This window comes from Cyrtonyx montezumae, unplaced genomic scaffold (genome assembly GCF_038088225.1).
Source record: "Cyrtonyx montezumae isolate F1298 unplaced genomic scaffold, pur_monq_1.0 scaffold_26, whole genome shotgun sequence".
In the NCBI taxonomy this organism is placed as follows: Eukaryota; Metazoa; Chordata; class Aves; order Galliformes; family Odontophoridae; genus Cyrtonyx; species Cyrtonyx montezumae.
Genome location: NW_027072003.1, coordinates 3,698,841 through 3,720,385, shown reverse-complemented (window position 1 = coordinate 3,720,385; position 21,545 = coordinate 3,698,841). Strand labels below are relative to the sequence as shown.

Below are 21,545 nucleotides of genomic sequence, written 5' to 3'. Positions count from 1 at the left end.
TTCCTCATAGCCTGCTCACAGTTTGCTGTGTGCTTTGAAACTTCCTCTAAATAGTAAATATTTCTGGTTCCCACATTTCTTTTCCTTAAAAAAAAAATAATATATATATATATATAAAAACAAAGCATCAAGGTCAGCTGCTCTGAAACTATTCTTTTTCCTCTAGAATTATCCAATACAGCCCTCCAAAGATAAATTGGTATCCAGTGTGGAGCAGAAAGCACTTTAGTAGGAATTCTACCTTATTTTGAGCTAGATAACAGAAGGACACGTTGTCCTTCTCCAGAGCAGGGTAACAGAGATCCCTTTTGTTGCCATCTCCACTTCTCTCCCCTCGAGTTCCACCTGGAGAAGGGAGGTGGGACAGTGTGGGGCTGTTCTATTAAGAATCTGTTCTTCCTGTTGGAGAAACGTGATATGGAGGCTTTGAAACTCTATTAAATGGTTGAGCACAGGCTCTTTAGAGATTTGTCAATGGCTGTACCATCTGCTGGTTAACACATTAAAAGCATTGCAGTTTGAACTTGGACAGCAGTTTCCCTCCCCCCGCTGCCCACCCCCCTGCAATGCCTTGTGCTCTGGGTGAATACTGCAGACTTTAAGTCTCCTTAGGCATAGCCTTGACACACGTTGGAGGCCTCACTGCCTTCTTGTTTTCCCGACAGTCTTCTGGAATGACTTGAGGAAAAGGTGCTCAGCTGTTTGTAGCATCTCTCTGTTGCTTTGAGTGGCAGTCCCTGTATTGCAGTCAGGCTGGTAGAGGGTGAGCTGTGCTTGGTGCTGAGGGCTCCCTGTCCTGCTGAGATTTACCTAAAGGAGAGCTCACGGTGTGTGTTACCTGGAGGACAGCTTGCTTGCTCTTACACAGCAGGCACTGGTGTGCATTGACACCTGATTCATCAAAGGGAACGAAGATAAGTGCACTGTTGCATTCACTGTCACTGCTGTGTATATTTCTTGTGTTTTTACTGGCTAGCAACAGATTGTGAAGGACATGTTGGAGCTTCACATTCTATTTCTCATAGTATTTCCTTTTTTAAACATCTCCAAGTAGAGGAGGGCCCTTCTCTTTTTCAAGCAACATCACACCAAGGCCTTTTTGACCTTTTAAAACTTCCTGGTAATTACATTATGGTTGATTAGATACTTACATGGGATTACTGAATGGCAGCCACTCTTCAATGCCACTAATCCTTCCAAAGGATAAGTAATCTCTCCTCTGAATTTCAGCAGGGGCTGTGTTTGAGCAAGGGGGCTCAGAAAGGGCCTCGTGAGGTCGTAGGTGGAAATGGACACTGCTGCAGTCTGGCTGGAAGTTAGCACCTGAACTTTCAGTCCCCTGCATAAGCAGGGCCTCACCTTGTCTTGTTTTGGTTCGAGCAGAAAGACTCTTAATAAGGGGGGAAAAAAACCCCAAACAAACAGATAAACAACCACCAGCACTGCTTTGGTTTCTTTCTCGCAGAGGGAATGGGAGCTCTGCGTTAATTGGTGCAAACAAAAGGCACTTGTTGCTGAATTCCAGCTCCTGCAATGGCTGTGTGCCAGGCACAGCACCCTGGCTGCAGACCAAAGCAGTTTTGTATTGCTCTTCCACCTGTGCTGGGTGGTTAAAACCAAGAAGTGCATCCTGTCTTACCTTGAGACACACAATGGGATAGGATAGCAGCTGATAGAGAAATTTGGTACGCGGTTTGGGCTGTCAAGGTTAGAAAGGAGGTGAGCAACCAGGCTGGCCTGAATGTGAATTAGAATTGTGTTGATGAGAGCATCTGAAAACATTTTCCTCCTCATCTCCTTACCACTTCCTGTCCTTTCTTAACCCCGAGATCTCTTTGTCCACTTGTGGAGGGAGATCACTGCAGGATGTGGCAGCTCAGGGAACAAAGTGCTTTGCAACAGCCTCAAAACATTGAATTTGTCCAGAAGCTTCACGGGTGTGAGAGCACTGTTATGCCACAGCCTGAACTGATGATTGAGCACCTGCTGGAAGGGGTGGGTGGCCCAGGAAGCATTGATGCAAGCAATTCACCTGTGCTTCCCATGTGCTGGAAGGGGTGGGCCCTGGGTCCTGCCCTCCCTGGGCTCAGTTAAGGGCTGGCCTCCAAAAGGAGAGCACCTCTTGTGTGAAAGCTGCTTCCTAGTGAGGAGTGTTCTGCAGCCAGAGACCTGATCACTAGCTGGCTGAGCTAACTCCTTCTTACCTGTGATTACTGACGTTCCCAGGAACGTTTGGCCTGGTATCGCAAAGAATTTATCAGAAGCAGTTTCACTGCTTGCAAGGACCAACAGTGGGAAAGAACAGCACTGTGCAGTGCTGCAGACCTTCCCGTGAAGCTGTGCAAGGCAAGCTAGGAGCTCCCCATCAAAAAAATTCAGCCTGTGCAGCCAGCCTTGAGCTCCCTCCAGGGCTGCAGGATGAGCTGGACTTTCCTGATGCTGCTGGTGAGAGGTCCTCGTTGGTGCTGGTAATGCTGCCGTGTTATGTCATACTGATAGTAAACCTGCAGGTGTTATTTTGGGTGGCAAACTTCACACAAATCTCACTTTCACAGCCTGGTGTGACATGTTGCCCAGCTGTGCCTGGAAGTGCTGCGCTGTGACTCCTGGCATCTGGAAGCGTGGAGTAAAGGGGAGTCTTACATCTGTTTGGGAAATAATTTTGTAAGAAGTTTTGTGTGTGCGAGGCCACTTGCAGGAGCACTGAGGACCTGTTTGCAGTCTGGGCTGGAAGTGCTGTGAACTATAGAGGGGATGGTGGTATCGAGATCTTTGTCTGCTGAGAGTGCTTACAATGAACTGCTGAGGCGTGAGATCTATTTCTTGGGCCATTTATGATTTCAGGCTTTCTAGGCTCAGCACTTGGTACCCTGCTAGGGATAAAGCAGGTGAGCACGGAGGGATGTGTGGGCTGAGAGGGATGTGCTCGAGGTCCCTTTGTTGCTGAACTCTTGAGCTGGCTGTGCTGCTAACCATCAGAAGCAGCGAGCTTTTAAGGGATCTAAGTGCAGCTGTATCACAGCCCTGAGGCTGCAAGGGCCTGGCTGGGTGTGATAAGGGCTGTGCTGGGAGGGAACAGCTCCTGGTGGGCAGTGGAGGTGCAGGGAAGCAGCAAGTGTGGTTTGTGTTGCACTGGAAACCCAAATATCAGGGCTTCTTGCAGCACTGTGCTCCTTCGTGTGTTGTGTTGGTGTTTTAGTGAGGAAATGCTTTCATGTTCCAGTGTAGGGCTGCTGGCTGGGCACAGCTTGGTGCAGTCTGTGCTGCAATAAAGGAAAAGGAGGAGAAATGGTGAAATAAGTAACCATGCTGTTGTGCAAATAAAACCAGGAGCAGTTGGTGGAAGTGCCCTAAGAGCAAAGTGCTGCACTGCAGTAAGGTGGTGGGGCTTTAAGGCAGCGTGCTGCCCAGTGCTGCCATCCCTGTCACCTTTTCCCATCCTGGGAGCTGGCACTGCACTGAGATGAGCTTCGTTGCAGTGCCCTCTTCTTCTCATTCCTTTCTGCTTCTGTATGGGGTGCTGCTTTAATTCCTTCACACCTACCCATCTTCCCTTTGAGCTGATTTGCCGTTTGGTTTCCCTTTTCTGCTTTTTCACTCTCGGCACCGCAGCCCTCGATCCCTCTGCGTGGGGCAGCCCTTGTGTTGGTGCCCTGGCTGTCAGATTGTCCTACACGTGGATCTGTTAGTGCCATCCCGTGATGCTGTGTCTCCTGTGCCCTTTGAGAAGCGCTCCCTTCCATCTCTTACCTCCAATCCCCCTCTCTCTTTTGCTGCTTTGAGATTACCTGAGAAGCAAACTGAAGGCTTTTGTTCCCATTTAGTGAAACGTAGCCTTAAAACGTGGGCTGTGGAAGTCTCAGTTGCTTTGAGTGGCTGCTGAATGGGTTTCCTTCAGTTTACCCACCCCAAAACCACCCCACTGTGCTCCCTGAGGGCTGCTGCCCCACAGGGGTACATCGGGAGCGTAGTATTCATGCCCAGTGCTGTTCCTTAAGGATATTGAAGAGGAGAAAGCCCCACAAGAAGAGATGAAGAAAGCAAAACGACTCTTTGAAATGTGCTTCCCCATTAATACCTTTAATTGTGGAAAAAATCAGTTTATCTCCGGCATGCTGCGCGGCGTTTGATGTGAAACGAAAACCCTACAGTGAGTCGGTGGAAAGCCTTGCAGTAATCAGGAAGGAAAATTAATAATTCTCCAAAGGGGTCCTCGCTTCAGCTGACCTACTTTCAGCTGCACCACGTCTCCTTTGCTGCACTGGTCCTGGAATATGAAACATGAGAAAATACATCAAACGTGGAAAAACAAAGCTAGTCAGAAAAGGCAGTGGTCGGAGTGCTGGGGGTGTCTGAAAGCACTCTCCTCGACCAGTGTGGAAAGGTAAATCACAGCACTGTAAATAAAGCTGTCACTGAGGGGCAGAGCTCCTGAATGCTCTGAGGAGAGCACGTGCAGCCGTGTGCAGCTATCAGTGCATCTGTTGGTGGCGAGGAGAATCTGGTTTTGTGCCAAGGAAAGGGAGGGGTGGAAGGGGGAGATGTTTTTGTGCTGGTCCTTGCAGGTATCAGGCAGAGTGGCACGTGGTTTTTGCTGAGGAGACTGTAGTATGGGGCTCCTGTTTCCCTGCAGCTTGGGATGCACAGACCCGGTGTGATGTGCTCTGATTTCTCTCATCTCTGCCTTCCTACCTGTGTGCTTTTAGAGCTGAGGGAGGAGGAGGGGTGCAGCCACGTGTGTGTGCCTCTGCTTTGGGGCTGAGGTGTGACCCCTCCACCTGGAGCTGCCCCTGGGTGGGTGGAAGGAGTGGATTCTGTTGCAGTGTGATGGACACACGCTGCAGTGCTGTTACAGACTGGAAACGTCACTTCTGCATCTAGAGCATGCAAGCAGTATGCCTTGTTTGGCTGCTTACACTGTGTGAAAGGGTCCATTATTGTGTTTGTACCTCATCTCCTGGGTGCTTTTGATACCTGTTGTGACAGCAGTGCTCCTGCCTGCATTTTGGACACAGGTGAGCCAGGGCAGAGGTAGCAGCCCTTGCTCTGGGCTGTGGGTCATTCCTCTGACTGATCCCTGTAGGTTTTTTTGGGGGGTACATCACAGTACTGGAGGAGAGGATAGGGGCAGACAGGCAGCACTGAGCTGTTGTGAGCAGAATGACAGAAGATCACAGGCAGTGTTTTGCAGGACTTCCTTCGTGCTGGTGGCTCTGCTCACCTTCTGCAGCATGTTTCCCATGCAGCATCTTCCATGAGTGAGTGTCGCTGGTTTCGTAGCAAGAGTGAGTGCTCTCAGCCAGAAAACTGCTTGCTTTGCTGGACCCAAGTGCCTGAAGCTCCAGGTTCGAGAGCATCAGCCCCAAATACTGCAGGGGGAGGGGGAAAAAAAGGGGGCGGGAGGGTGTTGGGTTGTGACTCCTCCAACCCAGAGTGTGGTGGGAGGCGGTGGTCAGCGGTGCGATGCGGTTTGATGCTGGAATGGCTTTTTCCAAGTGCAGTATTGTGCACTGTGTGGGAGAAATTCCTTATTGCTGACATAGTGGTGAAACGAATCGGTGGTGAAATAGTGGAGAAAACTTGATAATGGGGCCGTAATTTAAGTGTGACTGACCAGTGCATAATGGATCATTAAATGAGAAACTGATGATCTGTTGCCCCAAATATGCGTGTGCGTTGTGTTGCTCAGATCTCATTCTCCAAGCTTGTTGAAATTCCTGAGTGTTGGACGCTTTGGAAGAAGAAATCTTTGCAGAATTCCCATTCAGGGGGGTCACAGCTGAGCACTGTGTCTGTAGGAGCTGTGCAAGAAGCTGCATTGGACTTGCATCGGATTTGAGTTGGTTGTGAGCAGTGCTGAGCGTGCATCCCTGCGAGCTGGGTGCTGTGCTGGTAAGGAATGGGCCGGGCATGGGGTGCTCTGATACCACACAGCTGCTTGGTCTTTTGTTCAGGGGAGAGCCTGAAGATGGTAAATCAAGTTTGTTGCTGCATGCGAATGAATTCAAGGCAGGCCTGTTTGAAGCAAGGGAGAAAGTGCATTGTTGAGAATCTGTTTAGAATTCTGTGCCTTTATTAGCAAATCTTAAGCACTGCATGTGTGATCTTGGAAAGTCATACCTGGCATGCCTGCTCGTTACAAACTTAGTGAGTAGATGTTAACTGGAGTGTGATACATACCTGGCTGTAATGTCAGTGTGGGATTCCTTTTGTTCCTCTCTGTACTCCTGCAAATCTCATCATGGCTCTCGGTGAGACTTGCCTCCCTACTCCCACTGTTAATTTAAAAAACATTAATAGCACTTGATGTGACTTCTCTACCAATGCACACTGCATTTCTCCATCCTGGGAGATGCAGAGGAGCAGTGTGTGAGAGGACAGCTCTGTTTGGCCGCAGTGCTGACAGCACTCAGCACAGGGCATGAGATAAGTGTAATCACAGCTCTTGGTGTGCTTGCTCACTGCTGCTGAGCGTGTTCAGAAAGCATCTCTTGAGCTTCACAGAGTGCTTCTGCTGCAGCCATCCCATCTCCTCTCAGATCTGGAGTTGCTGGCATGGCTGAGATGCAGGGCACGAGATGCTGACGGCGTTCCCGAGCTCTCCTATTTATCTTCCCACCCCTCTCCCTGAAATATTTGGAAGCAGAAGTTGTTAATGTTGGGTGGAATGCGGAACAGCCAGGCCGTGCTGCCGTCAGTCCCAAAAACATCTTGCTTAAATTAGCGGGGAGGAGGGATGGACAAAGAGGCCTTCAGGAGCTGGCACAGCATGCTGGGAATCCTGGTCCTGGGGTGACCGCGGTGCACAAAGGAGTGTGTGTGCACATGTGTAGGTGCACTCGGGGCAGCTTTGGGGCTGCAAGAATGGCTTGAGGAAGGCAGCTTGTGAGCAGTGCCCTGCTGGTGCAGCAGCTGCTGCCATCACCTTGCTCAGTGTGGCTGTAACCTTCAGCCTTGCTGCCTCAGCTGCTGGAATCTGCGTGGAGGAGCATAAGTGCTCATGGCTTAGCTCTCATTTTCCTGCCACCTGTGATCTCTCTTACCTTCATCTGAATGGAAGGGTTTTTTTTTTTTCACAGTCCAGGAGTGTGGCAGTTTCTTTCTTGAGTGCTCGTTTGATAACACAAAGCATTCTGTGTTCTGACAGCTTGGCTCCTACGCGTCCTCCTTTCGTCTTCAACCTGAGTACGCATTAAAATATTCATTTTATTCCATCTCGCATAATTGATGCTTCAGCAGTCTGTGCAGTGAATGAGCAGTTTTATGCAAGAAAGAAGCAAAATGGGCTGAGAAGAGCTGGTGAGAGGAGGGCAGCTCTAGCAATGCAGCTCAGTGAATGGAGCACGCTGCTGAAAAGCTCCTTCTGTATGACAAGTGCTGAGCTCGGGGCATTTCAGGCAGGCCCAGCATGTCCTTCCATCCATCACCCAACACTGCGACAGAGGCAGCTGCAGAGCAGTGAGCAGCACCTTCTGTCCGTGGTCAGTGATGGGAGGGATGCAGCAAAGGTTACAGCATCTCTTTAAGATTGGGAATCGTCCCCTTTTTATTTCTTTTTCCCCTTAAGTTATAGACTCAGGGAAAAGGAGGGTGCTCCCCTTTGGCAGAGCTTGTATCATGCTCTTGTCTTCCAAGCAGGAGACCTGCAGCAGGTCTCAGTGCAGGCCTGGAGCACGGGAGAGCACCAAGCACTCAGGGTCCCACCTGGGCTGCTGCTTATGCAGAGATCACTTATTTTACGTTATATAATCTTTTTGCTTTTGACTCTATCCGTATCTTTTTTCCCACGTGCCTTAATGCTATCTTGATATAGCCAGAAGTACTGGTTAACTGTGGGTTTGTCTGTTTGCATTACATCTCTTAATCTTTCCCTGAGTCAGTAGGCATAAATCATCTTGAACCTATCAAATTTGCTTAACCCAGCAAATATTGTATGTGTACAACCTGTGGAGCACGGAGGTGCAATCAGGCAAATACTGCCTCTGTGGGCAGTGGTAACGAGAGAAAATTGCTGCCTTTGTGACAGCAGTAGATACATGCATTTGTGCTTTCTAATTAGTGGGAAAACGTGGATAAAATGTAGTTATTAGGTTGTTTGAACCTATCTGTTTTTCTTCTGAATAGCACTGCTGGTGTGAAGAGACATCTGCTCCGTCCCCCTTCCTCCAGTAGCTGGTCCGGATGTCTTTCATTAATAAAACCCCCAAGGAAGTGGAATTCAGTGTGCTTTTCTCCTTCCCGCACCTCGGGATGATTAGAGCTATTAAATTACAGACAGATTTAAAGATCTGCCACAAAACAGCCCCTGCTGGGGCTCCTCCTGGCCGAGGCAGGCTCCTGTGCAGCCTCAGCTCTGGGGATGGCCGTGTCCCTCGGTGCTTGGGTTGGTAACGTGTGGAAGTGTGTCTGTGTGCCCTGAGTTTTGCTGCTCCTCGTGGCAGTCTCTGGGTGTCTCAGTAATCTCTATAGAAGACCTGAAGCTCCTCCTGTATTTAGCTGAAGCTGAATGTTTGCCCTTTGTGCAGTCGTTGCCTCCAAGCACCATGCAGAAGTGATGGCTGCTTGTTGCCTGGCAGGGAAGTGAAAGAAGTAAATATATATTTAAAGTCTGATGCTTGGCTGCAGGGTGGTTTGGATGGCAGCTGGGTTTGACAGCCCCTCGTGTCCACCTGCAGTTTTTTGTTGTTGCAGCAAAGGGAGCAGGTTGGAGCCAGGGAGCCATCAGTCTGACTGCACAGCTCGCTCACCCAAGTGCCCCTGGGACAGAGTGATTTATATTGCTATGGTTAAATGATATTGTGCTCACTGTAGTTTAAAGAGTACATATATTTGATGTTAGCACTGCACCCAGAAATAGATTGAGGGCTCGTGTAGGCTTTCAGACACGGTCAGAACAAGCTCCAGTTGGATCAGAGCATCACACACCTCCATCGTGCACCTCTGTCTCCCTGTTCCTCTGTGGCAGATGTGCTGCTTCCACTTTTGGTATCTGAAAGAGTGTCTGTTGCCCTTTTAAATCAAGGGATTAGATTGGGTGATTTTTCTAGCTCTGTGTGAGGCTTACATCAAGCAGGAGCTGCCAGGCACTGCAGTAAGGTTTCTCTCCTGGATACATCTCTGAATTTGGATGCTTTTTGTTTCTTGAGTTTCCATATTCTGCTACATACAAAGCTGCCCTGTGTTCAGTCCTGCTCCATCCTGCAAAGATCAGAAAATCAAGGTGTCTCCTTGAGAAATTTCCCTGCTTCTGTGCTGCAAGGCTCTTCTGGACATCATTTCAGTTCATTGTGCACTTTGACCAAATAAGTGGCTCTGAGCTGAGCAGCTGCTGGATTTCCTAGCATAAATAGTGGCACTTAATTGAGTCTAGTTTATTTGTAGATGTGTAGAGCATGCTTGCTTCCTCTGCCTTTCTGCCATCTTCTCCAATTAACTTTCATTTCTCTGTTCTTGTTGCAGAGTAAGGAAGTGGGATTGCAGCTCCAGGAAGACTTGATAAAGGTCCTGAATGAACTCTACACGGTAAATCAAACTGACTTCTTGGCATTTTTTCAGACACAGAGAAGTGTTGGGCTTCTCCCAGCCTGCTGTTAGAGCACAGCCTGAGCACCAGCACTGATGAGTTCCTGCAGTCCTTGGGATTTGAGGCAGCTGGTGTACACCACTCCATACAGTGCCACCAGTCTCACTTTTCACTCTGTCCTTATATTGCTTCAGCTCTGTCGGTGTTGGCTTTGCTTCCCCAAAGATCTCACCTTCTCACAGCCCCACTTCTGGCTGCAGTGTTGCTTTTATAAAGAGAGATTTAGAACCATTTTCAAGCATGCTGCAAATCTTTGGTCAGGTTGCTGAATTGGGTCAGCATAGCAGTTTTGAGCAGCCTGTGTCTGGAAATGAGCATGCAAAACACAACCCACAGCTCCAGTGGTGAGGAGCCTGCTGTGTTGGTTTGTTCCTCAGCTCTTCCAGCAGCACAGCTCCCTTGAGAGTAATAGTCTCCATCTGTGTGCTGTGCTTCTCAGAATATCCATTGGAGACACTGAGAAAGGCATTGCCTTGGGAAGGAGAGGGGATTTGTTTATAGAAGTTCATGCACTGCTTGGGGACTTTTCCTCTCACACAGATGAATGGAAGAGCCTGTGGTTTGATTAAATTTTTCCTTTTGGTAGCTGTTACTGAGCCAGTTCTGTTGTAAAAGCAGAACAAACTCATGATTTTATTGCTCAGATGCTGCTGCTTTTGTCCCCCCTTAATGACACGTTGGGTCATTAGGCTGAGGTCTGTGCTCTTTTCCTCATTCCTTCAAGAGGATTCGGACCAAGGGATATCTCCCAGCTCAGTGCATGATGTTCTTGTATGATGTATATCTTGTATGATGTCCTTGTGATGAAGTTCTGTATTAATATCAAGACAGGGATCTTTCTTGGAATTTCCCACATCCACAAAACAAATAGATTTGTTTCATTATAGCATCAAAGCCAAATATTGCCTTAGAGGGGAAAAAAGGCATTCATGAGTAGGAAAAGATCACTTCTGTGTGCCACTTATGCCACTGAGGTTGATCATATTAGAAGCATTTCATGCTAGTTTCAATACCTGGTGGCTTCTGGGGCTGCTTTTACTGGTAGTGCTAGGAGTGCTCCCACAAACTCATCTTTTCTCCTGGGAATTTAAAGGACTAGCAGCAGCTCTGTCTTCAGGCAAAATGGATGCCTGTAACAGTGCAAAAATATAAAATACAGAGGGCTGCTACCTGTGAGTTGTCTCCCTGTACTGTGCCATGCTGCTGACCCTGGTGGTGGGGGTGAGCTGCTAGGACCCCTGCCAGGTGTGGGGTTACCAGTGTGGCCCCATCAGCAAGATGGAAGCAGTAAAACTGGACTACATTTCTCTGCTTCCTTTGCTTTCTGCCAGCTCCACTTGTAGTGACAGAGGAAAAGAAAGTGCTTTGCATCTGTTATTATAAATGCCTGCTTTATAGTCTAAGCGTATGCAGTAGCTGAAAGTGTGTGTGTAAATTATTCAGAAAGTCTCTCTTTAATACTGGCTGCACTCACAGTCTCTTTCATGTTTAAATACAACATCTCTTTGTATGTGAGAACCTTTGCTGATTGCTGCGTGGAGACAGAGCGTGCATCCCACTTACAGGAAACTGCGTTGCAGTTCAAGCTGAGGTGGGATAGATATAAATAGGTTTCCATCTAAAATGGTTTGCACGTGGCATATTACTAGAGCTGGAACTTCAGGATGTGTCTATGCAGCTGTACAGTTTGTGTTAGTATCAATACTAGAACGTGATGGGGAGCTCAAAATTGTATCAGAACTGCTCGTTTTGGTGTCCATGTGTGAAATGAATCGCTCTGGAATGATGGATAAAAATGTAGGTCTGTGTGTCGTGCCCTTTGGTTTAGTTGTGTTTTCTTAACACAAAACTGGATGTGAATATCCTTTGAAACAAGGGCGTTTTGTTTTTGTTTTGGGGAAGCTTTATCTAGACCGATATATTTAATATGTAAAGCAAAGAGCTGTGATGGAAGTTGCCTGTGCAGTGTGAGATCCAGGTCTCCGTGAGCAAAAGAACAGCACTCTTTTGTTAATATTGTTGTTAGATAAGGGGAGAAATGCTTTTTCATATCAAATCAGATTTAAACAAGTTGAACCTTGAGTTGCTTTTGCAGTGGTTATGTTCAGGCTGTGGATTTGCATACAGTTCCTTGAGACTGGTGATGTTTAAACGACTGATTCACCCCAAGGAATGACTGATAACATCCCTTCTGAGCCCTTACCTGGTGATGGAAAGCCATCATTTTTGAGCCTTGGCATGTAATTCTCTGTGAATAATGAGGCTGAATTTAGTCTCTTTTTTTGGGGGGGGAGGGGGGTGGTTATTGGATTGTTGTACAAGGAGGCGCATGCCAAAATTAAACAAAGCAGCAGCTGCAGAATAATCCACTTTGATTCTGGATTTGTGCTGAGAGCCACACTTCCATGTCTTTGTTGTGCTTTGTTGAGATGTGAAATTTCCCCCATTATTCTTCCAGTTTACATACTTCCAGCTCCCAGTCAGCACCCAGGTCTGACCTGCTGCTCGCTGGCCAAGTGACTTTGCCAGGGTGATGGTTGACCTTTAATTAGGCATGATGGCCAGCTGTCCTAACATAGTTATGTTAAAGAAGCTTACTGTTCTGACCACATTCAGCAAACATTCTCATGTGGTGGCATATAACTTCTTTCTTAGGATTTTTTTTCCCTCCTTCCTTGCTTATGATGCTTTCCAGTTAGATGTAAACCATTCTGCCCTGAGGCTTGGCCACGCAGAAAAGTGGAAGGGCAGGATGCCTGTGTTGCTTGAGCTGGTTAGGTAAGCTCTCTCCTTCCTGAGCAAATCCAACGTGATGCTCTGCAACTCTCGTGTATCATCTTTTGCAGGTTATGAAAACCTACCACATGTACAACGCTGACAGCATTAGTGCTCAGAGCAAATTGAAAGAGGCAGAGAAGCAGGAAGAAAAGCAGATTGGGAAGTCAGTGAAACAAGAGGAGAAGCAGACGCCGCGCTCCCCTGACTCAACTTCCAACGTCAAATTTGAAGAAAAACACGTTCGACGGAGCTCTGTGAAGAAAATAGAGAAAATGAAGGAAAAGGTACTTCCATTGCACTGCTGCTGCTTGTGTGGAGTGTGAGGAGGGGACCTTTGTGGTAGCTCAGCACAGGGGGTTATGAGCTCCCTCCTTTGTGATGTGAAAATGCAAGTTAGAGCTTTTCTACAGATTTTCAGTATTTGGATTGAGGAAGGGCAGAAGCTAGCGCCACATTTGCTTTAGGACAATTGAAAACCCGTTTGTATCATCCCAGGTTCTGCAGGCCCATCCCAAACGTTAAAACAAGGTCAGAGTATGAAAGTAAGAGCTGCTTTCTTGGAAGCCACGATGAATGTGTTTTGTACAAGATTTTGGGCAGTCTCTTTTGTTTAATGTTCATCCCAGCTTAATGCCTGACCCGTGTGCAGGGAGGCACGTGGTCCCAAGATGGCTTGCAGGCACAGCAGGTGCCTTGCAGTTGGCCAGGCAGGTGGATAGCTCAGCACTGAGATACGACACAGCAGAAGGTGCAGTGTTATTTTGGGATTGATTTGGGTGCAGCCCAAGTGAGCAACAATGTGTGAGCAGGGTGAGATTTGCTCGGTATCCTCACTGTGGTTACTAAGGATGCTCCTGTTGCTGCTGCACCTCTTTTTAGAATGTACTGCTGTTGGTTTCTCTTCCAGCGCCAAGCAAAGTACACAGAAAACAGGCTGAAGGCTATTAAGGCAAGAAACGAGTATCTGCTGGCTCTGGAAGCAACCAATGCATCTGTCTTCAAGTATTACATTCACGACCTGTCTGATCTCATTGATGTAAGTGCTGCTGCTCGGATGCTTACGATGAGTATCACTGCCATGAACCCTCCTGTGTGCCTCTCCTTCTTCAGTGCTGTACATACCAGCACAACTAGCAGTATCTACAGCTGTGGAGCAGTGGCAGCTTAGAGAGTAACAGCCACAATAACTAGTCATTAATCTGTTAAGAGAGCTTTTCTTACGTGTTTTAATCTGTCTGGTACAGATAGAAGCTTGCTGGTATGGAAACGTGTAGGAGAAGAAAGTTGCTTAGTTAAAATGAAACGGTTTCGGTATCACGCCGTTGCTTGACATTTCCCTTTACTATTTTAAGCAACCCCTCAGCTCAGAAGCGTGTTTTTAAAAAGGAAGAGTGTTAGCTGTAAAATCAGTATGCCAGTTGGTAAAGGAAATCAAGGACACGGGCACCTCTTAAAACTGATGTGAGCCTGTGTCTGAAAAATTCCATCCCTTTCAAGCCGATGCTTCGGGTCGCATGTCTCACAAGAGAGAGATGTCTGTGCCATTCAGACCTTCCATTCTCTGATGCCCTCATCCACCAGGAGCCTGGTGTGTTCCTCCTGTGGGCAGGACTGCAGAGCACTGTCGTAGTGGAGCAGCATGCAGTGGGACCTTGTACCCCAGCTGCCCTCAGACTTTGCTCCAGAGCCAAGTGAAAGCCCTCAGCGTTTCAGGGCCCTTAGTTCTGCTCTTGGTAAGGTGCACAGCAAAGAAGTGAATCTCTCCTCTTTGATAACTCTTGAAAGCCAGTTAGGAACCCCAGCATTTCTTACAAACCCACGGCTATTGCACTTCAGCGTGCTGAACTGGAGTGCCACTGCTCTGACCGTGTCACAGCTGGGTCTCTGACTTTCACTAGGTCTTCCTCTGCTTTCCAGGCACACTGCACTGTTGTAAAGGGAACTTTCTTTGTAGGTGAGTGGATAACTCTCAGAAGTGTCCCCAGTCACAGGCAGTGAGGGTCACTGGATCACTGTTAATCAGTGCTGCAGCAGTCCCTAACAGTATATCTAATCCACCAGTTCAGCTGACTGTAAAATCACACAAGGTACACGTGGGTAGTTAGTAGCTATTCAGGTTTATTTTAAACCCATCCTTCGGAGGACAGGCTTATCTGTGTTAGGTAGCTTTGAGAAACGCTGTTATTCCAAAGTATCTTGTTCTGTAATGTTTGTTTGTTTTACAATCTTCTTTCTGCATCCTCCCCCTAGAGCTGCAGATGTGCTTGGTTCAGTTTCCTGCTTGCAGCCTGCACTTGGTGCGTTTTCCTGAGTCACATAGGAAGGAATTGGTTTGGGTTCGATTAAACCCCAGACGATTTTCAACCCAGACCTGAGCTCTTCAGTAGTTTGTTGACAGATGCAGGTTACCCAGCTTTGAAGGGGAGCACTTTCCTTGCTGGATGCTCTCAGCCACCCCTGGGGCATGGCAGGCAGTGGTGTGAGACCAGAGCCCACGCTCTGCACTGCTCTGAGCTGTCACTGCTCCTCGACAGCAGCCATCGTGTGTGTCTGTGTCCCTGCCCACCCCGTATCCTCGCCGTGTTCTGTGTAACAGAGCATCACAAGTTCTCAGAATCCTTAAAAGAAGTGTTATCTGCTGTGTTTACAGAAGGCATGGCAAGATATGGAACTTAACTGAATTGCATCTCCTGTGCTCCCAGGTATCTCGCTGCTAAGACACAGTGAATATGGATTTACTAATGCTTTGATCTGAAGGGCCGAAAACTGACGATGAGAGCCAGTGATGTTTATCAGAAGCATCTGACTGAAATAAAAATGATTTTTTTTAAGTCAGCTCTTAATTCTTTTCCTTCATCTAGTCGTTTGATACTACGGCTTCAAGTATAATATAAAAGCAATCTTCAAAGTCACGAATAAATTCTGTTAGGCCAAATGGCTTTAAACTCGTTGTGTTTGGACAGCACAAACCTGTGTTCACAGGAGGATAACAGCTCGTTGCTGCTCCTTTGTGAGTTAAAAGCAATAAGCTGATGGAGCCTTGTAGCTCTGAATCTCCTGACTTTGGGGACAGAGGTGCTTCTTTGATGCTGATGAAATGTTACAGTAATGGGGGGAGAGAGATTAACAAATACCTCCTGTTTCTGGAGGGATCACTAGGGCAGAATGTCTTTTCAAATGCATGGAGATATACGAGGCATAGAGCAGATTTTATTCTTGAAATAAGCATGCTTTGCTGTTTGCTCCTGGAATTCCTTCTTCCCCCTTCAATGGAGGTGGTGCTTTAAGGCAGAGGTCTCTTAACTCCTCAACTGTTCTGCTTCAAGGTTTCTGAATGCCTCTAACTGGCGAAGGGTTAATCAGCTGTCATGTTGGGAAGTGAATGTGAATGAGTTATCATTAAATTCTTATAAAAAATTGATTTCCTCAGAGAACGATTCCATCAAACATTTATATAACCCAGAAGAGGGATGGCAAGACAGATACGTTCATAAATAGGGCGTGCTGGACTTCGAGAGATGGTAAAAGTGAGGGAGGGGGCTGAAAAACGTTCTCTGTCACAAGCTTCAAGAAAATAAGGCTAAAACCCTTTGCATCTTAATACAGCCCTGCAGCTCCATGAGGTGGCCCTTGAAATATTAACTCTCTGTTTGACTTTGCAGCCCCAGTGATTCCTCCTGAGCAGCTTTGCTCTGCTTCCAGCATGGCTGGGCAGGGAGGATGGGCTGCTCCTGTGTGCTCTGAGCCCATTTTCATTGTGGCTGTGTGTTGGTCCAGCTTGGGTTGGCTCTGTGAACTGCTGCAGGAGCAGCAGAATCACACGTGTGCCAGACAGCAGTGCCTTTGAATGGCTGCTTATCCCCAGCACGTGCAGATTCTCATTCAAGCATCTTTTAGGGCTGTTTTCTGTTGTTTCTGATTGAGTTGCAGTGTCCTTTAATTATCTGCCTCCAGTCTATCAGCAAGTACTGCTCTTTTTGCAAGGGCCCTGTGGCTGCTGCAGCTGGTTGGCACAGGAACCAGGCAATGCTGGTGGCAAATCCTGGGAGAGCAGGGAATGGGTCCCCAGTCAGTGGCTCTCTTCTCTCCACCCCTTCCTTTTTTTCCTTTTTTTTCCTTTTTCTCCTTTTTTCCCTTTTTTTTTTCTTTTTTTGGGTGCTCATGCACAATGACAGTGATGAGACCCAAATGATGGGCGAGGAAGAGATTTCATGTGAATTTTTGCTTACAGAGCAGCTCAGCAATCAAGCAGATGGTCTGTTTCTTTCTTCTTGGATGTTCTCCTAGCACGCGTAATCTTGCTTGCAATTCCAGGAAGGTGGACTCCTTTCTCACTCACTTTATTAGATGCCTGAAAAATGCAGGCTCTTTCTGATCAGCTCATGAAAAGCTCCTTTTTCCCTCACAGTACGTGAATACTTGGCTGTGCAGCCATGCTGGGGATGAAGCTGCTCGATTGTCTTCCAATGACATCATCCTCATGTCAGCAGTAGCCAGGAAATTCTTGACCGTGACTGCTCTCTGCTTGAGTGTTTTTGCTCTTGTTTCACCCCAGCAGTGAAGTCAGCCCTGCCAGCCACTGCTTGCTTTTTGGATGGCTCTCTTCTTTCTGCCTGTGATTGCACAGGTTGTGTTCTTGCTTCCTGAAGTATACCGAATTGAGCAGCTTTCTGTATCCTGGGTGGAATGAGTTAGATGCAGATTGATCTTTGCAGATGATGCAAATCCTGTGCCTTGTTGTTTTTTTTTTTCCCAGTAGTACTTCAGTTTGTCGTTTTCTTCTTTCTGAGAATAAATTTCCTGAAGGGTTTTGGAGTGCTCTCAGTGGGAGTCGGTGCCCCTGGAAGAAAAGTTAGAATTGCAAGAACAGATGCTGTCATACCTTTGAATGTTCCCACTTCTAGAGTGCTCTTTTTGTAAACAGAATGAAATGGGGTCTCTGGTGCTCTATGAGAACGCTCCAGACTGTTAAAATACTTTGAGATGTGCCTGTCTTGGAGAATAAGCTATTAATATGGGCTCAGGGATTGGTGCAGAGACAATTCCAGACCTCGAGTCAGGATGCCCCTGCTATCCCTGGGCTGGGGGATAGCTCTGGTCCCCAAAAGATGATGAAGTAACCACAGTTTGTCAGCTGCTTCTATGACTTCGAGCCTCAGAAACATTTTAACTTCAATTTCAGATTGTCTTCGCTTATTCACTTATGGCATTGTGTGTTTTTTCCAGCAGTGTTGTGACCTGGGATACCACGCTAGCCTCAACAGAGCTCTCAGGACATTCTTGTCTGCTGAGCTAAACCTGGAGCAGTCCAAACACGAGGGTCTGGATGCCATTGAAAATGCTGTTGAGAACCTGGATGCCAACAGTGATAAGCAGCGCCTGATGGAGATGTACAACAATGTCTTCTGTCCGCCCATGAAGTTCGAGTTTCAGCCACATATGGGTGACGTGGTCAGTTTATGTTCTGCTCCAGCTCTGCCTGTTTGCTTCCTTCATCTTTGATAGATGGAGCCACTGGAAGGCCACCTGTTGGCCTCTATTTTTGGGAGGCAGAGGGGAGCCTTGTGAAAGGGAGCTGGTATGAGGATAAGTGATGGGATGGATGTCTGAAAGCAAGCAACCCTCACTTCTTCATTATCACAGCTCCTGAAGACAGAAATCCTTAATTAGATACAGTACTAAACGTAGATGAAACATTTAGTGTTTTTATCCTTTTTAACCTATGTTCAGGCTGCTGTTAACTCCTGCACCCTGAGACAGGCTCTGAAGTTAGAGATCTGAAGTGTGATCCTAAAGCAGTGCTCATTCTGCGCTCCGTAAGCTGGCTTCTGGTTGGCGTGCTTGGTGATCTCATCTCTGGCAATTCATGGAGCTGTTTAGTTTTGCTGGTGGCATTGTTAAGAAGATGAAAGGAGATAGCTTATGTGGGTTAAAAGATGAAAGCATCATACCTGGGCATGTGCTGCCAAGGTATCAGTCTGCCCAGTGGGTAGATAAAGCAGCTTTTATACTCGCTTTTAAATAAGTGTTGCACCATGGGGCTCCCAGAGGAGTGAGATGACGTTCTCCTGGATACTTTCCCACCTTCTCCAATTTGGGTAAAACTGGGTTGAGCTTCTGGTCTCATGAATCCCTTTGTAGCTGGTGATGTGTCTGAAGACACCTTTGAAACAGAGTGGTGGTTTCCCAGAAGCAATGTTTGTCTGCTTTTAATTACTACTATTATTTTTCTGTCTGCATTGGTAATACCATAACTTTTAAGCTTCAGAGCAAGACAGTGATCAGCAGCTATCTCTGTGACCCAACCTGATTTCCAGAGACCCACAATTGCCTCAGAAAGGGCAACAGATAAAAGGTGTAAATGCTGTTTTTTTGGGGCGTGCAAGTGTGTAATCTTAGAGCAGAAGCAGTTTATAATGGTGCTCTGTGTGTGTTCACTATGAGAGGAGGCAGCCAAAGGATTTTTGTTTTTGGCAAGGAAAATCTCTCTTTACAGGTTGATCAAGATTGCAGGTACGTGGATGGGAGCTGTTTAAATCGCATAAGCTGAAACCAGCTCACAGACATAAATAGGAACACATATACCGTACATTGCTTTAGGTCAATTAGTTTGATTTCTAGATTCTTCTCCTCAGCATTGAAGAAAAACTGCAGGGAAGGGCTCTTGCCTCATCTTTTGTTCCAACAAATGCAGTCACTGCTTAGGGCAGAGACCAGGAGGAGCCTTCTGAAGGGAGTCCCTCCGACTGCAAATGACCTTACTTGGTTTTCCCATGCATTGGGAGTATCCTGTGAGATAGGAGGGAGGAAAAGAACGGCCTGCAGGCTGTCATTGCTCCCAGAGCCATTTCTCACAGCCCTTCTCGAGGCTGTGATAGATGTAGAAGTGATCCTACTTAGGCCAGATTTACTGTACAATTGAATGCGTGCATGAATAGAACTGCAGTCACGTTGTCTGCCTTTAAAAATGATCACATGCAGTAAGAGCAATGTTTTCCTTAAAAAATAACATGAAAGGAAAGCTGCCTTGTGAAGGATTAGTGTGACATTACAGCACAGCACAGGGCAGCCCTCAGTCCTGGTGTTTTCCACAGGTGTGTAATGAATTTTTCTATTTAAACTGCCCTGAGTTTGCTGAGCAGCACGCCCTGCATGCTGCTGCTGCACAGGAGGTTGGCTGAGCCCCGTGCTGTTGTGCCTGGGATGCTGTGCTCACAGAACCCACTTCTCCTCAGTGTGACATAACCTTGCCCACTTCTGGGGCTTTTGGAGTGTGGTGCAGCCTAACTGCTGTGATAAAGCATCTCTGGGCTTCCAGAAGATAGAACTAGCTCACCACTGGTAGCAGCTAATTTTTTTCTAGTTAATTACTAGGAATTATGTTCACATTCTCTCTCGTTAACTTTGGGACAATGGTGAAGTGGACTGGAATTTGGTAGAAAGCGTGACTCTTCACTGATTGAAGTTGGCAGCAGATAAAGGTTTAAAGATGAGGCATTTTGAGGGTTGCTTGTTAATAATAATAATAACGAGGCAATTAAACTATTATTGATGATGTTTTTTCCTGAAATCAGTGCTGCTTTCCTTCCAGGAGTCCCAGCTGTGTGCCCAGCAGCCAGTGCAGAGTGAGTTAGTGCAGAGGTGCCAGCAGCTGCAGTCCAGGTTATCTACACTGAAGATAGAAAACGAAGAGGTGAGCTCGTTAACCCTTCAGCTATTTCCAAAGGGCAGTGGCAGCTAATTAGGGAAGTACACAGTCATTGTGCTCTTCTTCTATGAAGATTTCTGGTAAAATTGAAGAATAAGGCAGCTGCAGGCAGCAGGATGTTAGGTTGTGACTTCGCATAAAAGCTGGGTGTACATTAAAATGTGTACTCAGCCTTTTTTCCCTATCCTTAACTTGATGGAACTGGCTTTGTTTCAAAATTTGTGTCTGGACAGTTAGGAGGAAAAGGTGAATTTAATGCTTCAAAGTGAAGTCAGTGAATAACATAAGGTAAGAGCTAATTTTTGTCTAATCAGTCATCTAGGATGAAGAGAGCTCTTGGGTAAAATTTGCAACCCCTTTTTGTCTACCAGGCTGATTCTGGCCCTCAGCAAAGATCTGCAGTGCAGCACAGCCCTTTGGTAATCTCCCATTTCTTTTACGCCCGCTAGATGTAATTACAGAAGCAAGATGTTTCTTTCTTTGAGGTTACATTTCCCTGTTTCTCTTCCTCACCTCAGCCTGTGAGGTTACAGCCTTTGTGTGACTACGTTCAGCATGCACCAAGCCTTCATTTGTAGGGACAGTGTTCTGTTAATGAGCACAACTTGTGCCTTGCTATGGCTCACAGGACATGAAACAAGTAAAACTTGTTTATTAGTAAAATGCTGCAGAGTACCATTAACTCTTTTATTTTCTTTTTCCTCACTTGCACCATAGCTCCATTTGCTCAAGCACTCTTATTCTTGCTGGACAGGTGAAGAAGACCATGGAAGCTACACTCCAGACAATCCAGGACATAGTCACGATAGAGGACTTCGATGTCTCTGACTGCTTTCAGTACAGCAACTCTATGGAGTCTGTTAAATCCACTGTATCAGAAACCTTCATGAGCAAACCAAGCATTGCCAAGAGACGAGCCAACCAGCAGGAGACAGAGCAGTTCTATTTCACAGTAAGGAGTTAATTTTCAGTGTGAGCACGTATAATGTTTTTAGAGTTACACTCGCAGGAGAGAGCAAAATAATGCTATCATCTTGCAAAAATGCTTCTGTAATTGATTTTGGACAAGCAGAGTGAGCGTATTAGGTTGTAAAAAGAGTTGCTTTGAGTTCTTTACAAGTACGTTGGGATATGTTTGTCTGTTGATGCATGCTTAGTGTGGATAAATTGTGTAAAATTTGATTTCTCCTCTGTCTGTCTGTGGGGAAAACAGCTATCAACAGGGCGAAGCTGCAGCAGCGTGCTGCTCCAAGCAGCCACATCAGGCACCTGAGTGATCTGCTGCTGGGCAGGCAGGAATATTCTTTCAGGTTTCAGGCCTTGGAGATATGAGAAGCAGCTCCTTCAGGGTGTGAGAGAATGCTCAGATGGGTATTGGTGGGAGGGCAGAGCTGTGCAGCAGGGCACCCTTTGTGTTGGGGAAAGCAAATGGGTGAGCAATGCAGTGTGCATACGATGTGAGTGATGCTGAGGAGT

At 46.9% G+C, this 21,545-nt stretch overlaps 1 protein-coding gene across 3 annotated transcripts in view; it reads left to right on the top strand.

The window, feature by feature from the left end:
- The window catches only part of SRGAP2 (SLIT-ROBO Rho GTPase activating protein 2), a 76,486-nt gene that overhangs the window by 29,639 nt on the left and 25,302 nt on the right, over positions 1-21,545 (top strand). For 2 of the 3 annotated variants that reach the window (XM_065740468.1, XM_065740470.1), the window contains exons 4-9: positions 9,460-9,522; positions 12,430-12,645; positions 13,269-13,397; positions 17,588-17,812; positions 19,953-20,054; positions 20,824-21,021. In XM_065740468.1, coding sequence (XP_065596540.1) covers positions 9,460-9,522; positions 12,430-12,645; positions 13,269-13,397; positions 17,588-17,812; positions 19,953-20,054; positions 20,824-21,021 — 933 coding nt within the window. The remainder of the gene's footprint in view (positions 1-9,459; positions 9,523-12,429; positions 12,646-13,268; positions 13,398-17,587; positions 17,813-19,952; positions 20,055-20,823; positions 21,022-21,545) is intronic. The other variant, XM_065740469.1, reaches the window with a different exon arrangement.